General features: G+C 47.2%; 3 protein-coding genes across 3 annotated transcripts in view; all 3 read right to left on the bottom strand.

Annotated features, from left to right (window-relative positions):
- nad7 (NADH dehydrogenase subunit 7) overlaps positions 1-4,195 on the bottom strand; it is a 6,532-nt gene extending 2,337 nt beyond the window's left edge. The window contains exons 1-3 of the mRNA in view: positions 4,053-4,195; positions 3,078-3,146; positions 1,045-1,510 (exon numbers count right to left, since the gene is read on the bottom strand). Of these exons, the coding sequence (YP_009153926.1) occupies positions 1,045-1,510; positions 3,078-3,146; positions 4,053-4,195 (678 nt within the window). The remainder of the gene's footprint in view (positions 1-1,044; positions 1,511-3,077; positions 3,147-4,052) is intronic.
- A 7,293-nt stretch (positions 4,196-11,488) lies between these two features.
- On the bottom strand, positions 11,489-11,860 carry rps12 (ribosomal protein S12). The gene has a single exon. It carries the CDS (start codon positions 11,858-11,860, stop codon positions 11,489-11,491), a length of 372 nt encoding a protein of 123 aa, YP_009153925.1.
- Positions 11,861-11,908: 48 nt separating this feature from the next.
- On the bottom strand, positions 11,909-12,265 carry nad3 (NADH dehydrogenase subunit 3). Its single transcript has one exon. The coding sequence runs from the start codon at positions 12,263-12,265 to the stop codon at positions 11,909-11,911; it is 357 nt and encodes a 118-aa protein (YP_009153924.1).
- Between the last annotated feature and the right edge of the window lie 2,230 nt (positions 12,266-14,495).

Below are 14,495 nucleotides of genomic sequence, written 5' to 3'. Positions count from 1 at the left end.
CTTCACTTTCACTTAGGCCCGGGCCAAGTCAGTGGGGGGACCCTGTCGGGCTCCTTCCCCCCCCCAAAAAAAAAAAACTGTACGTGAGAGTTTCCCTTCATACGGCTCGAATCATTCTCAGATGCCCGGAGAGGCATCCTTTCCTTGTTTGTTGGGTTGGTTCACGCGCGCGCAAACGAGCACCAGCCGCAACAGCAGGGAACTATGACCAATAGAGTCAGACACTTAGCTACATCCGCACGTAAAAGGAATGTGGTTCTGGTTGAGGCTTTCTTTCCCTTATTAGTAAAGGGGGCGCGGGACGTTCGCGGAGTCCGTGCCTTCCGTACCACCACAAGACTGGTCGTTCTTGGGCGGATCGGATCCCGCCCCTAATCATAAGGGATAGGGGGAAGGCGGCCGGGCCTATCATATCAAAAGGGTTATAGAAAGAGAACCCGGCCACCTATTTCATTCGACGTTCCGGGGCAGGGGCCCGCCCGATTCGACCGACTTTTGGATAAAAAGAAGGCGAGCTGATCTGCTTTGATCAAGGAAAAAGCCCAGTCAGCCACCAACTCGGTGCAGGTCACGTGACCTACAGCTCGGCCTTCGCTTTTTGAGGCTTCCTCTACCCACATCTCTATATGCCCGCAGCACTTCCATATGGAGAAAGATAGGCTTACCATGTTCCATCAATAGCACCTAACCTATGCCGATTTTGGCGGACCGTGCTCCACCCCGGTGAACTCATGCGGTTCCGACGTGCCCAGAGGCCAGAGGCGAAATCCGTTCACGGTCCGTGGGACCAACACCATTCGAAGGTGGGTGGCCCGCCCCGCCTAGAACAGTCATGTTTGACTGGGCTTACACACATTCGCTCACTTACGCTGTCCCCCCTCAGCTCACCCTAGCCCCGGGCCTTTTGCTCTTCTAACGTAAGCTCCAAGGCTTCACACCAAGTCTTCACTGACATAATATGCATGCTTAAGTAGGGTCAGGCGGAACCGTTGTTGCCTGATGGGAACTTCCCCCATATTGCTATCAATGTCTTCATGTCGCACGACCTCTTAACATTACACCACTGAATCCCCAATCCTTTGCTTGCTGTGCAGTGACAGTACCAATATCCACTAATCGTTGTTTCCAGATACGGTTGCCGGTTGACATCTCTTCTAATTCGTCGATACGAGAAGCAAATTGTTGTGTGGAGGAATCAATATCTCGACATAAGCCAAGAGGCAGATCTTGTGCCACTCCACCTGGTCGTATGAAATTGGCATGCATCCTGGCTCCCGAGACTCTTTCATAGAATTCCAACAATTTCTCCCGCTCCTCAAAAGCCCACAGGAACGGAGTTGATGCTCCCACATCCATAGCATGAGTAGTTAAAGCAAGTGAATGATTTGAAATTCGAGTTATTTCACGGAATAACACTCGTATATATTGAGCTCGTAATGGTACCGCGCAATTCAAAAGTCTCTCTACGGCTGAAGAATGAGCGTGTTCTTGGGCCATCATAGAAACATAGATAGGGTCAAAGACGGAACGAACAACGAAACTTTACGACAGCTTTTTCGTACACGTTCACTTGCATCACATACACAAGTGCTCTCTGAACCGTGCAATAAGGTCACCCATAACACGGCTCTCCCACTTGAGTTACCTTAGCTCCAGGCCATGCTATTCAATGATATTGGAAAAATGGCAGCGTAACGTAACAACTAGTATTGAAAGCTGGTCGCCTTTTGAGGGAGGGAAAGCGTTTCAATAGGAGCCCTACTTCCCTCTTTGCGACCTCATCACTTCAATTTAAGCGCAAACCCATTTCTTTCTTAGTCACCGGGCGGAGCGCACCTTTGGTACTTCAGTAGGGCGAGCTGTTTGATAGTGACTTCTTTCGTTTGCTAGGGCGACGAAAGGCTACTTCAATCTAGGAAACAGCCGGAAACTCGAGAGGGTCGACTTTGGAAGCGTTCGCCGGTAACCAAAGCGTATCGTTCCTGCAACCACTTTGGTACTTTGCTTATAGCTTCTTTTTTTTTGTTATACAATAGAGGGGAGGCTTCGCTCTGGACCCCCCTGCTTGCAGAAATGAATGGATCAGAAGGGGGGGCTGGGTTCTATTTCCGGGCCGGGCGGGAGGTGAAGGCCATAAGAGAAGATTTCCCTCCCGGCAAGGAGGAGAGGAAAAAGGCGCTGTCATCTATCTCGACAAGTTTTTCCCGAGGCGTTGGAAATCCAGACCGGCTCAGAGAATCACTGGCGCTATTTAGCCCTTCGTTTCGCCAATAAAACAAAGAAGTCATCCTTGACGATTTCCCATTCCTTCCCTGCCGAGCCGCCTCTCTTCGCCATTTGAAGTACTACCTCTGCCTTCCCTTTCTATAACATACCCAAGCGCCCTCCTTTCCAATCAATCACTAAGAAAAAATCAATACCAATCAAAGGGTTGGCTTTGGGCGTTGTAAAGCTTCGTCTGTTATTTTTTCGGCCCCAGGGGAGTTTACTCGACCCATTCCCCAGTCTCCCGCACTGCTCAAGTAAGTGTGCGACTCCGTATGAGGACCTCCTTCCCTTCTGCCCACTCCCCGTTCACACGGTTCTCAAAGCGGAGGAGGAAGGGTGGGCAGCAGGTACCACGAGCCCTCTGTCCCACACATCTATCCAGAAGCAAGTGTAGTTCACCGGTTCCACCGAATGCTCCTATCTCTCGACAAAGATCGTGTGAGTGTGCAGTTATGCTTCGGATGCTTCGCCATAGAATAGATCGACCCAGTTCCCGTTTTTTTTCGGTGCACTCGCTTTATATCTCCGACACACAAGGAAGGACGCGGTGGGAAGGAAGCAGCCCTAGCCTCTGTCCGGCCGATCATTCCGCTGGCATCTTGCATTCACGTCCCCGTTTGACTGCCACTCGGGGATGTAGTTGTAGATACGTTAGTCTTAGTGGGTCGCTGGCTCCACCTGTTATCTCCTTCTACGACATGCTGTTGTCGTCGCCATATTCCATATGTCACTTAGTCATCTCTGCCTCGCTGCGGGTCAGCACCTCCGAAAGAAACGGAGGACTTCATTCAGTGACTCCGCGATCGCCCTCTAAACGATCAAAATAAGGTAAAGCTTGAAGATAAGTTTTGTACTCTATTAATTTCTCAGTCCCTCTAGTCGGGTGGGCGCCGGCCGGTCTTTCGACCAGATCCCCCTAAAAACCGTACGTGCGGGTCTCCCCGCATGCGGCTCACGCCATTCGAGGTGGCCCAGCCCAGCATTCATTCGCAAATCCTGTAGTGAAATTGAGACTGCTCGACCTCGGAAGCGAATTCGCGTTTAGGCAGCGCTTTTTGTCGTACCGTTGACTCTATCTATTCATTGAATTGACTTTATTACATTTTTTATATAGGTTCGCTCCCTCTTTTTCCAAGAATTCATGCACTTCCCTTTACTTCATAGGGCCTTCTATAATAGGGGAAAAGCCTTCTATTTCCGTCAAATGACCCGGCCTCCCCTGGCTCTTCCACCGTCCGGGCTCCCTTTCCTCCCTATGCTATGCTCCCCCGGCGCAGGCCTACCACGCTTCGCGCCCGCGGCGTTTTCGCCAGACGGTCTTTGGCCAGTAGTGCCATCCTCCCCGCTGGCTGTATGGGCGGGTTGTCCCTCGCTGCTGCGTTCTGTTAGGCTATAGATTACAGGAACAAATGTAGTTGAATGAGACAGCAGGCGGGTTACACGTTCCACTGCGCCGAGATGTGAGGTGCAGGTGGTGATGATCACCCCGGGGTATGCGCTAGCGCCCTTGACAGGCACTCCAGGACCCGCCAACGCTCATGAAAACCCAGGTCGGTCGGTCCTCCATTCATCCGACCGGAAGTGTGGATAACGAGGCCACCTTCACAACCTTCTCCCTTCTGTCCCTATGTTGTAGTAAGGTAGGGCGGTTCGCTTGAGTTGCTCAACCGCCCCTTAGCCCGGTGCTCATGACGCGCTACGGAATCTCCACCGCGCCGGGGGACCAAGCAGGGCATAGCTAGCGGCATAGGAGCCGACTCGGCGTCAGCGGCTTCGTGCCGCACTGGAGTAATCCAATATGTGGTTCCGCACGTTCCACCACTTCTCCGTTCATTTCCAATACTGATCGTGAAACACCATGAGCAGCAGGATGTTGAGGTCCGAAATTCGAAGTGAAATTTTTGATTTGCCTGTTCCTAGTCGTCATGGGAAAGAAAGGCAGAAATAAGAAAGAGATTATTCCCTGAGAGCTTGTCCAGTACTACCAGTACAGAAATGCATCTCCTTCGCCCTTAGCGATAGCTCTACCTGGCGTGCCGCCTTGCATGCAAGCGAAGCGCTATTGGCGGCAATAAATAGCTCACTGAACGATGATTGATGCAGCCCCCACCTCTGAAAGCTGAAGGAAGGCAGTGCCCTCGATTGTTCCAGAGAGAAGGATCATGGCGCCCCAGAACCGTGACATCCAGCAGCAGCATCTCCTTGCGTGCGAGAGACTTCTATGCCAGCCGTTATTCCCGGCTCTGTTATGAAAGAAAGCGGCAGACTAATCTTACAGGTGTTCCCTAATGAGGGATTTTAGGGGATTCATTAGGGTTCTCCTTTTTCTCCTCCACCCATCCGCGGAGGGTTTCAGTATCCATCTCCGCAGATATTTCCAGATCGCGAGACATAATGTTTTCTGCGGCACTGGAGTCTCTTTCTGCCATTTCCGGAAAGTGAATGGACAGCCGCCCTTTCCCCTTCTCACAATGTTCCCGAACTTGCTCAAGAATCAAAGTGTGAATGGCACTTCGAAGTGCCTCACGTTGTTCTTGCTGGGGATCGGCGTGGGGAACTTCCGCCGGTTCTGGAGCCAGCGGGTTCTGAATGACCTCCCTCTCACGGTTAAAAAAGCGGTTAACCCTCTTGATAAAATCCATATCGTCCATCCGAAAAACGTGTCTCAACTACAGCCAACTCCCCTGTTTTTCTATCTAAAAACCAACCCTACTAAATTTGTTCTAGAAATGCTAACCAAGTGACACACTGGGGCCATGGGTCATGAAAGAGGTTGACCCCATCCCCCTTCACTATGTATGGCCAATGAACTCCTCGCTTAGTCCGTTCTTTTCCCTCTTTTGGCTCGGGTCGATAGTCGCCGTGGTAGTAATGTCCCGGAGCCCGGCTACCGACCCGAGGCGCCGATCGGGAAAGTCATAAAGGGACGTTAAACGTAATTCTAGAAGAGCGTTACCACAACAAAAAAAAATCCGAGTCTTGGCAGTTCAAGTGAAAGTTTATTAGACTAGTCCCACTAAGATGGCGGGGAAACTGACTTCCGAGAGAGCTGCTTTCGCCTCGGTAATTACCTAACGAGAGAGAGCCGATGCCAAAGTCGCCCTTTACGCGAGGGAACGCCGGACAGACTTACCTCTGCTAATTACGTTTTATATAGACTGGAATCTATAAAGATACTATACTAAGGTATAGTGCTGCTACCAGAGAAGGCTGTTTCATGCTAGGCGTCCAGACCTACTACGCCCGAGCCGCATCCCCGGCACACTTGCTATATCCACTAAGGCTTCATCCCACTTCATCCTACCAACTATACCTGATATAAAGCCGTTCTATAAAAATTCAAGACAACAAGAAAGCAAGAAAACGATAGCGATCGGTTTGGGAGCGTCACTGGGGGGAGGAAAGAAGTATTTCAAGGACCCGGCTTCGTGGACGAGAAAGAATAGAAGAAAGGGCATGCCCGACCCGAGCTACTAGGCCAGGGCCTGAGGAGAGGAACTATTTCAAGCAAGGATGCTATGACCTCAGACTTGAGACCGATTCAAAGATATAGGAATGAATGAATCCAATGTCATCTATACCGTGTTTTTGGGCTGTCATAATGTGACAGTTTCGACTTCTGTCGTCTCTGTCTATTCCGTTTAGGGAATGGGCTTATTCATTCCGATTTCTGTAAATACTTCTGTGTAAATATCTCCCCCAGCCTCGGTCTAAAAAGCTCATGCCTTCTTGCTTGCTGTGCCCGGTGCGAAGCCCGTTCGTTCCTTTCTTTCTTTGTCGGGTCAAGGAGAATCGCTTGGTTGGGTTCTTTGCTTGCTTATTCCACTTCTTTCAGTGGGAGGACTTTCATCAGCAGCAGCAAGTGGGCTTAGGCTCAGTTCATCGATTGCTGTGGATTCTGTTTTAGTAGAAGATTCTATTCATGAGGAGCGATTCGCGTTCTTTCAATAGTAGTTATCTCTCCCCTTCATCTGGAAGGAAGAGGAAATCGACCCCCAGCAATTGGTCATCATTCCTGGCCGGCTGGCCGAGGTCGAGTTCCTCCCTTATTGAGAATCTATATGGCTTTGTTCGTCTCTATTATTTGATTTTTCAATAGCCAAAAACTTGAGTTTCAGGTCTGCGAGAGGTCAATGTACTAGGGCTCATGCCCAAATAGGGGCTTTCTTTTCTCTTGCATGCGCCTTCGTTACTCATTCATTCAAATCAAAGGAAGCTCCATCGGTAAAAGGGATAGGGATGGCGCATTGGCTTGGTTGGCGGCTGGCGAGCTTAGCTTAGATAAAAGGTTACTTCTAGTTCCTTTCGGGTAGCACGAGTGGAAAGCCCTCAAAGCCTTTAAATTAAGGAAGCCGAGTTGAACAGAAGATAGAGTTTCAGTTCCAGTGAAAGCCCCTACTCCCAAAAAGTCGGAAAGCAGTCAGTCTTTTCGGTAAGTCAGTGTTGCAAGTCTTATGGTCCGAACAGAGTACAGAGCCGGCACTCCCGGAAGCCTGTGGGGAATGGGGAAGGAAGACCAGACAGAGCTTGAGCCTGAGAGAAAAAAGAAATATCGCTAAAACCGAGACTCCGAGACTCAAGTCAAGGAGATCAGATAGACGAAAAGTACTTTCCCTCGTATGGAGAACAAATCCTATCTCTTATCTCTCTAGTTCCGGAACTCTTGGTAAGCTAAGTTTCTTTGAATATACCTTTCAAGAAAAGACCTTTCTTTTACGCCTTATTTGTTATGAAAGCGGAACCCGCTCGGAAACCAACTAACTTGATCGATTTAGTGCTTGGATTAGGTCCGGGTAGAGAACAGGTAGGGGCGGTAGGCTTTTCACTTTAGCCGTTGTTATTCAAGGCCTTACTTTACTCGTTTAAAGCTTTTTTGATCCCCTCTTTCTTTCTAGTTAGGGAGGCCGTAGATTAAAGCCTCTTCAGTAAACTCTTTCCGCTTCCGCTTCTGAATCTGGATAGCGGCTTTGGTTGGAGAAGAGAGTGTTTCAGTTACGGTTTAAGGCTAATGAGTTACTATACGTTAGTGAAGTTAGACAGGCGCTCGTAGACAGAAAACCGTTTTCGCGGAGCGACTTAGAAAAAACAAACCACTTCTTGTTTTGAAAAGCGCTGCGTACAGTTCTGGGGGTTGTAGAACAACTACTTCTTTGCCGTTCTTTTTCCGTTAGCCAGTATCGAGACTCTAAGACTCCTTGCGCTTAGCCCACCGCAGGTGCTTTGATAGAGAGTCACTTTCGGGCTGTAGGGCGCAAGGGGATCTTGAATCAATTCCCTCTTTGCCAGTAGCTAGTTTAGATATGGCAAGCGGTTCGAGTCAAGTGTCAGTTAAAGAATCAATTGTTGGCAAGAGTCACAAATATGAAGTAAACGACTTGGTCTCTTCTGTAAAGTGACTTTGACCAAATAGAGTATCCTTCCGTATAGGGGAAGGAAAGGCTCTCGCAGTTCTGTAAGGGCTTTCATTAGCGTGAGAAGGCGGTGAAAGGGTATTGAGCTAAGAAGCTTATACATGGCAACTATAGGGCTTATAGAGAATGAGAGGGGCTCACTTGACAGAGTGCCGAGCATTGTTCGTCGTGCTAGTTCCGCTACTACAGTTCCAGTGGTAAACGAAACCTTCTTTCTCTTGCTTTCGGGCCTACGTCTCTCTTTCAAGGGTTCCACTTTCTTTGGTAGCTTTGGGCAAGGCAGTACTGGTACTCAGTCGATCTTGCTCTAGCCGCTTTCGGCTTAAGGGAAGGTTGATTTTCCTTTCCGTGAAGTTTTTGTTCCAGGTCCACTTCTTAGTCAATGGACTGATAGTTGAAGGGACGGGATCATGACTTTGACTTCTAGGTAAACCTGTAAGTTAAGATTTCAGTGGAGTTGAACCTGCACCCGAAGCAGAGAAGGAACCGAAGAAAGCCAGTAACGGTATTGGGGCAGGAGGGAGAGCATTAAATTTTATTGCAGGTAGCGGGCAGGCGTCACCTAAGAGAGCCATCACTCGAAGAAAAACCAGTAGTTCAGTTTCGGTACTCAAGTTCCAGCGCTCGTAGAAAGAAAAGAGGTAGGTTCGTCAGTTTAGCCCCTTTAAGGCTTAGGGAAGGCTTGGCTTGAAGAAGATAAGGGCATGGATGGAGATCTTCCTTACCGATGGGTTCCTATCTTGATTGCCGACGAGTGTGCTTGTCTTGCGCCAGTTGATCTTTCGGGGATGAAGCCTAGACAAGTCGAAGGGAAGAGAGGACATCTCATCTGAGCGAGTGCTGTCTCATTCGTTTAAGAACATAGCGAAGGGTGCGGTGCCCGCCAAGGGGAGGCTATAGAATTGTTTGATTTTCTATAGAAGCACAAGTGAAACGATCTAGCCTCTGCGGGTCACTTCTTTCCACTTCTTTGAAGTAGCCAAGAGGCAAGTCTCGACGTTCTATTTCCATCATTCAAAAGCGAAAGGAAAGACATATTTTCTTCCGTCAGAATCTTTTGGAAGGCCTTGGTGGTATCGTATTTTCCCATTCACGCCTTTGTTATATGTTCTAATGGAATTTCCTTCCTTTCTCCCGGAAAAAAAACTGGTCATTCTTCAGATCTTTGTTGATTGACCGGCTGATATGGGATAGCCTATTTGAAATAAAGATATTTTTGTAACGGCTTGGTGTACCGAACTTGGCTTATACATTCTCGTACTATACTGCATCCGCATCCTCATAAAGAGCAAGAACTGCATCCGCCAGCCGAACAAGCAAGGCCAAAGCCAAATGCCGACCTAAGAAGGGCGCTTGCGGGTGAGTTTCTAGTTTCCCGACGGGTCGATGTACGTACAACCGACAGGTGAATGCTTTACCAAACTCGTGTACAACTCTTTTCATGTGTATTGATTTCCGCTTATTACATGCTTGGTTTCCTAAACGATTTCTCCCCTGCACCCCCTGACCAAACAAAAAACCAGAAAGCCAAGATCTCTATAAAGCGAGAGAAAGAATAGAATAGAGATGTGCAGCAGAGAAGGAAGAAAGACGAATGCTATGAGAGCTTGGACGGAATAAGGTCTAGGGGAGACCGCCCATTTTTCACATGCGAGGGGAAGAAAAGTAAAACATTCGAGCTGTAAACTCGCAATATAAACAAAAAAAGAAGATATTTAGACAGAATATGAATGAAGGACTGAAGTATCTGACCGAGCTCTGGAGATGAATACCGAAAGAGCTTACCGGATGCACCATCGACCTCAGACAGCTCAACCGGGCGGGAGAAAAACGAAAAGGAAAAAAACGTAGTGGGTAAGCAAAAAGCAAATACCAATGAAGACCAGACCCGGAATTTCAAACAAGAAAACGTAGTAGCCTAGCCGGGGAGAGAGACTCTCCAGCTCCACTCCTTGTTATATATATAGTTGAAAATAGAGTGGAAAACTACGCTTCAAAAAAATCAAGCCCCAAAAACGATCCTTTTGAAGGGTCCTACTTTTCTTGACCCATTCAAGCCATGAAAGTGATTATAAAACATGGCCTCTGAGACACCTTTCCTGGGTTGATCGAAGAGCTGCTAACAAAAGGGCGAGGACAGGATTAACAATAAAATAGCCGTGGACGGATGGAAAGACCGGAGACCAGAGACCGAAAGAAAACATCCATTTTTTTTTAAAAAAACAGAGATGAATGTAGACGGATTGAGCCAATGTTTTCAAAAATTCCAATACCATAAGCGGATTCAACTTCTATTTATTATAGATTTTGCACCTTCAAAAGAGATCGAAAGGAAGGCCATATTGAATTACAGAAATCCATGAATGTGTACTTCTTGCTGCTACAGGGCAAGAAAGATAGGAACTAATTAAAGACAGTCATTTGTGGACAGGAAGAGTACGACATATTCCAGGGACCGATCTATCTCATTAAAGGATTTTGTGGACAGAGCACAGACCTCAGACCGATCGATTAAACCAATTATTGTAGAGTTTCCCAGGGAAGTATTTAATTAAAGTCATTCATGTGTGCCGATTTCCTTTTGGTTGACTTAACAATTGGGATACTGGTTTCACAGTACTTATAATACATCTTTCATTTTATGCTAATTTGAGTCTATTAGTTCATAGCGAAGCTCAGCTGTAGGGACAGTCTAACATACACAGTATGTAGGGCTTATACACACCTTTAGTAGTTCCCTCCAAAAACCCTCTCTTCTGCCTACCAATGGGGGAGAGAGCTTGTTGACCATAGCAGGGATGGCCATACTGTACTGGTTGGGCGATGGCACAGTACGCAGGACCCTCGTATGAAACCCCACCGAGCTTCCTTGCACTATGTGGAACGGACTATTATAGGATTGGACACGCCTATAGCTAAAGGAACGTACAGCGAGCCATAGCGGGAGGGAGGCCAATGTCCCGTCAGATACCACGGCCCACGGGCAAGCCAGCGACCTTCACCTTCCGCAGGTCGTACGGGGTGTTTCGCCGGAGTTCACGGCGGTCTATTCCCTTTCCAGATTGAGTTGATAGGGGCTTTTGGCTAACGTACGTTCAGGGGTCTGCCAGTCAACTACCTTCTCATCTAATGAGGTTTTCAGTACCACGAGTCCGTCGGTCGTTGTGTGGGTGGACTCGATTTCTTCCGGTTTTAAGAAATCTGTCTTTCTCATCTTTCACCATATGGATTACCTATCTTTCGGTTTTTTTCCGCAAGTCCCTTCGGTCTCCCTTTAGCTCTGGTGGGCGTGGTTCTGTAGTTCTTCTGGCCTTCCTTCATGTCGTAGCCTTAGCTTATCGATGGGTCTTGCATTAGATAGATACAGCATTTTCTTTGACTCATGCCTTGGAGAAGAACGTTCTTTGTTTGAGTTTGAAGCCATTACCCTTCGGGAAAGCCACCTGGGCGAGACCCTTCTCTTTTTATTTATTTATTTTTTTGGTATGTTGAATCACTTGTGAAGTCGACTTCACTTGACCGTGTCTGCTTCAAATTCACCCTAGACTCGTGTCGTGTAGTGTAGCAAGACTAACAAGTGGTCGAGTGAATTTATGAACGAGCTACTATTATAAGCAATACCTTTCTATTTTTTGATTCTTCCTCCACTCACCTCCACGGGCGAATGGAGTCTACTACACTAGCCAAGAAAGACTCCATTATAGGTCATTCGGAAGGGCTCCGTATAGTTCTATTTTGGGGCGTAACGTTATGGTTCTTTCCTCGACTGACTGAGAAAAACTAGTTCCAGAGGCATCTTCCATTCATATCTATTTGGGTTTTTCTGCACCATATTTTGATCTGCCTCTTCTTCGATCCGGAATTCCCAGCAAATCCTTGACTCCTCGAATACAATGGGATTTCACACCTGGCAAATCTTTCACTCTGCCTCCTCTTATTAAGACCATAGAATGTTCCTGCGAATTATGACCTTCGCCTGGAATATAAGCAAATATATCATGTCGATTGCTCAACCGTACTTTAGCTATCTTACGTAGAGCTGAATTAGGTTTTTTCGGTGTTCTCGTTAAAACACGCGGGCATACTCCTTGCTTCTGGGGACATTGATCCGAAGCTCGAGTACGGTCCGTGCGCCGTTTTTCTTCTCTACCATGACGAATCAATTGATTTAATGTAGGCATCGCTCTTTCCTTTGTCCTTCCCCCCGATTTTCGCCCTAAAACTAGTGATTACTCCCGATCCGAAGCACCCCTTTTCCATTCATAAAAAGATCCAATCGTCAAAATCAATAAAAAGGCCATCATGGACCAAAATCCAAAGAGATCAATCTTGTTGGGAGGTACTGCCCAAGGAAAGGAAAAGGTTACTTCCGGATCAGGGATAATAAATAAAATTGAAACAAGATAAAATCTTATATCGAAACGACTTCTGGCATCACCGAAAGGATCGAAACCACATTCGTAGGCCGACAATTTTTCTGGATAGGTCGAACTATTGGAAGCAAATGGAAAAGGAAGACCAAGTAGGATCAAAGAAACTAGCGGACTAATCACTAAATAGATAGAAATAGGTGCAAATTCTGACATCACCACAGCCCACTTGGTTCTCTCGCTCCTTGCTCGCGGAGCGGCATACCGGAAAAAAAATGATAAAGGGTGCCAGCTACTGAGGCTCGCCGATTACTAACTGACCGATAATAGGGTTAACAATGTATGAAAGCAAGAACTCGACACATCATACAGAATAAGATCTTCCAAAAGATTGTATATACGCATTAGATCAGGAGGTTCCACAATAAATTGATCTACCACTTGCGTATCAATTAATTTATCAACTAGCTCAGAATGGGTCATTTTCTCGGGGAGCGCCAAGTTTTGTTTTTCCAAAATTTTGGCTATGCCCTTTCGGAGAGCACTATGCAGGAGGTCCTTTGTGGACTCATATAGGGGGTTGCTTACTTTTTCCGGAGAACCTGTGTCGTACTTTAGTTGGAGCTCCAGTTCCCCCACAGCTATTTCACAAAAAGATTTAACTGTTTTGAGTAGAATTAGATCCTTGTGCATTTGAAATGCTAATCACTTAAGCTCCGCCGACCACCTGCGATGGCAGTCAGTCTTTTAAATCTATATTTATATTGGGCGCGGGGGTTTTCCCCGCAACAAAAATATGGGAGGAGGGGACTAAGGTATGTACTCTACACCTATATATGTAATTTTGAGCCCCTAACCAATCTAACAGCCATTTAGAGGGGAAAGCCTTATTCCTTTCCTTTCTTTATCTGTCTCATTAAATCAAAAGAGTATCTCCCAAGATTGATTGCACAGGAGAGGATTCCACTTTCACTAATAGACAGATGGGATTGAAGGATAAGCAACTACATCAAGCAAGAAAGTACACTGATGACCAACCCAATCTCGACGAAAAAAAGAAAACTACAAGCAACTACAGAAGGGTGACGAAGCTTCTTTGCATCCCATAGTGCTGTCGCACTAAGCGACTACCGTTCCAGAGTCGTACAACGAAGTGATTAGCATACCAGAGTGACGCAAGGCTCTAAGCTCGTACCTTATAGCTCTTTATGCTCTCTCCGCTCGCTCCTTTTCGTAGCGTAGATCTTTCTTCCCTTTTTTCTTCTCTTTCGTCCCAGACTCTTCTTTTATTAAAAAAAAGAATCCAGATATCTCCGAGAAACTACACTAAAGGGAACTGTTAAGTACAGACGATGCAAGGATGAGCCCGGCCACTAATCGGTGATCAGGTTATTTGAGTGAATAGGTTTATAAGGCACTTCGAGAAGGCGACTGGTATAACATATTATAGGAAGAATCAAAAGCACTGCAACTCCTTTTTCGGGTTGGGCTTTCAGTCGTTCAGCGGCCCCCTCTTGAGACAAACTGCGGCGGCAACCTTCGTAAGCTAGACCTTCAGTTCCCTACGTCTGAAGCAAGTGGAAATCTGTCTTTCTTTCGACAAGGGCGGCTTGCTTCTCCCCCTAATCCATGATAGATCGAAGGGGAGCACTAATCTAATGAGTGTCCCCGCTCTTATCGCTGCGCTCTAGTTGCTTGTAGCTCCTGGCTGGCCTATGAGGAACGCTTCTCGCTACAGACTATTCTGGCTACTCAAGAAATAGCTTTTCTAATAGATGGGCTCGTGTATCTGTTATAGTAAGAGTTCTCACTCCTTCACCTCATCGGTCAAGTGGCTTCGCTCATCAACTCAATCAGTGAAGCGGCTTCCCTTCTTGCCCGAGGAGAGAAAGAATCGAATGTTATACCTCCCACCATTCCCTGAAGGAAGGACGGGACTAATTGAACTCAGTCTGACTTGCTTTCTTTTTCCCTGGGATGGGATGTCTTTCGCCAAGTGGATTGGAGAGAAAGCTCGTTCCGATCCTATGATTCCGGACCCTTTCATGCTCTAAGCGGGAAGTAGAGTGCTTTCGTCTCCTGGACGATGAGCTTCTCTTGGTCATTGCCTCGCGACCAAAAAGGCTCGGAACTTCGATGAGTAATCGTAGGGGCTTCTTTCTGCGAGGAGCTTCTCTTAGTCATAGTAGGGGCTCAACTCGCTACTCAATTAGATGTCAGTGCTAGAAGCGAAAGTCCAGGGATTGGATCATCTCTACAGCAGGTTCATCTTGAGGAAGTACGGTACGTCTAAGGTTAAGGTCTGAAGCCGATGTTCATTGGCCTTCCGCGCCTATGATTCCTTGAATTCCTCGCCAATTTGAGGTCAAGCGGCTTAACTCTTTTTCTCTTTCCTTTTGTGCCTTTAGCTGCGAACTACACTGTATGGTGGGTCTGTCCTTCCACC

This window comes from Gossypium hirsutum, mitochondrion (assembly GCF_007990345.1).
Source record: "Gossypium hirsutum mitochondrion, complete genome".
Lineage (NCBI taxonomy): Eukaryota > Viridiplantae > Streptophyta > Magnoliopsida > Malvales > Malvaceae > Gossypium > Gossypium hirsutum.
Note: the sequence above shows the minus strand (reverse complement) of the source record. Positions and strands in the feature narration are given on the sequence as shown.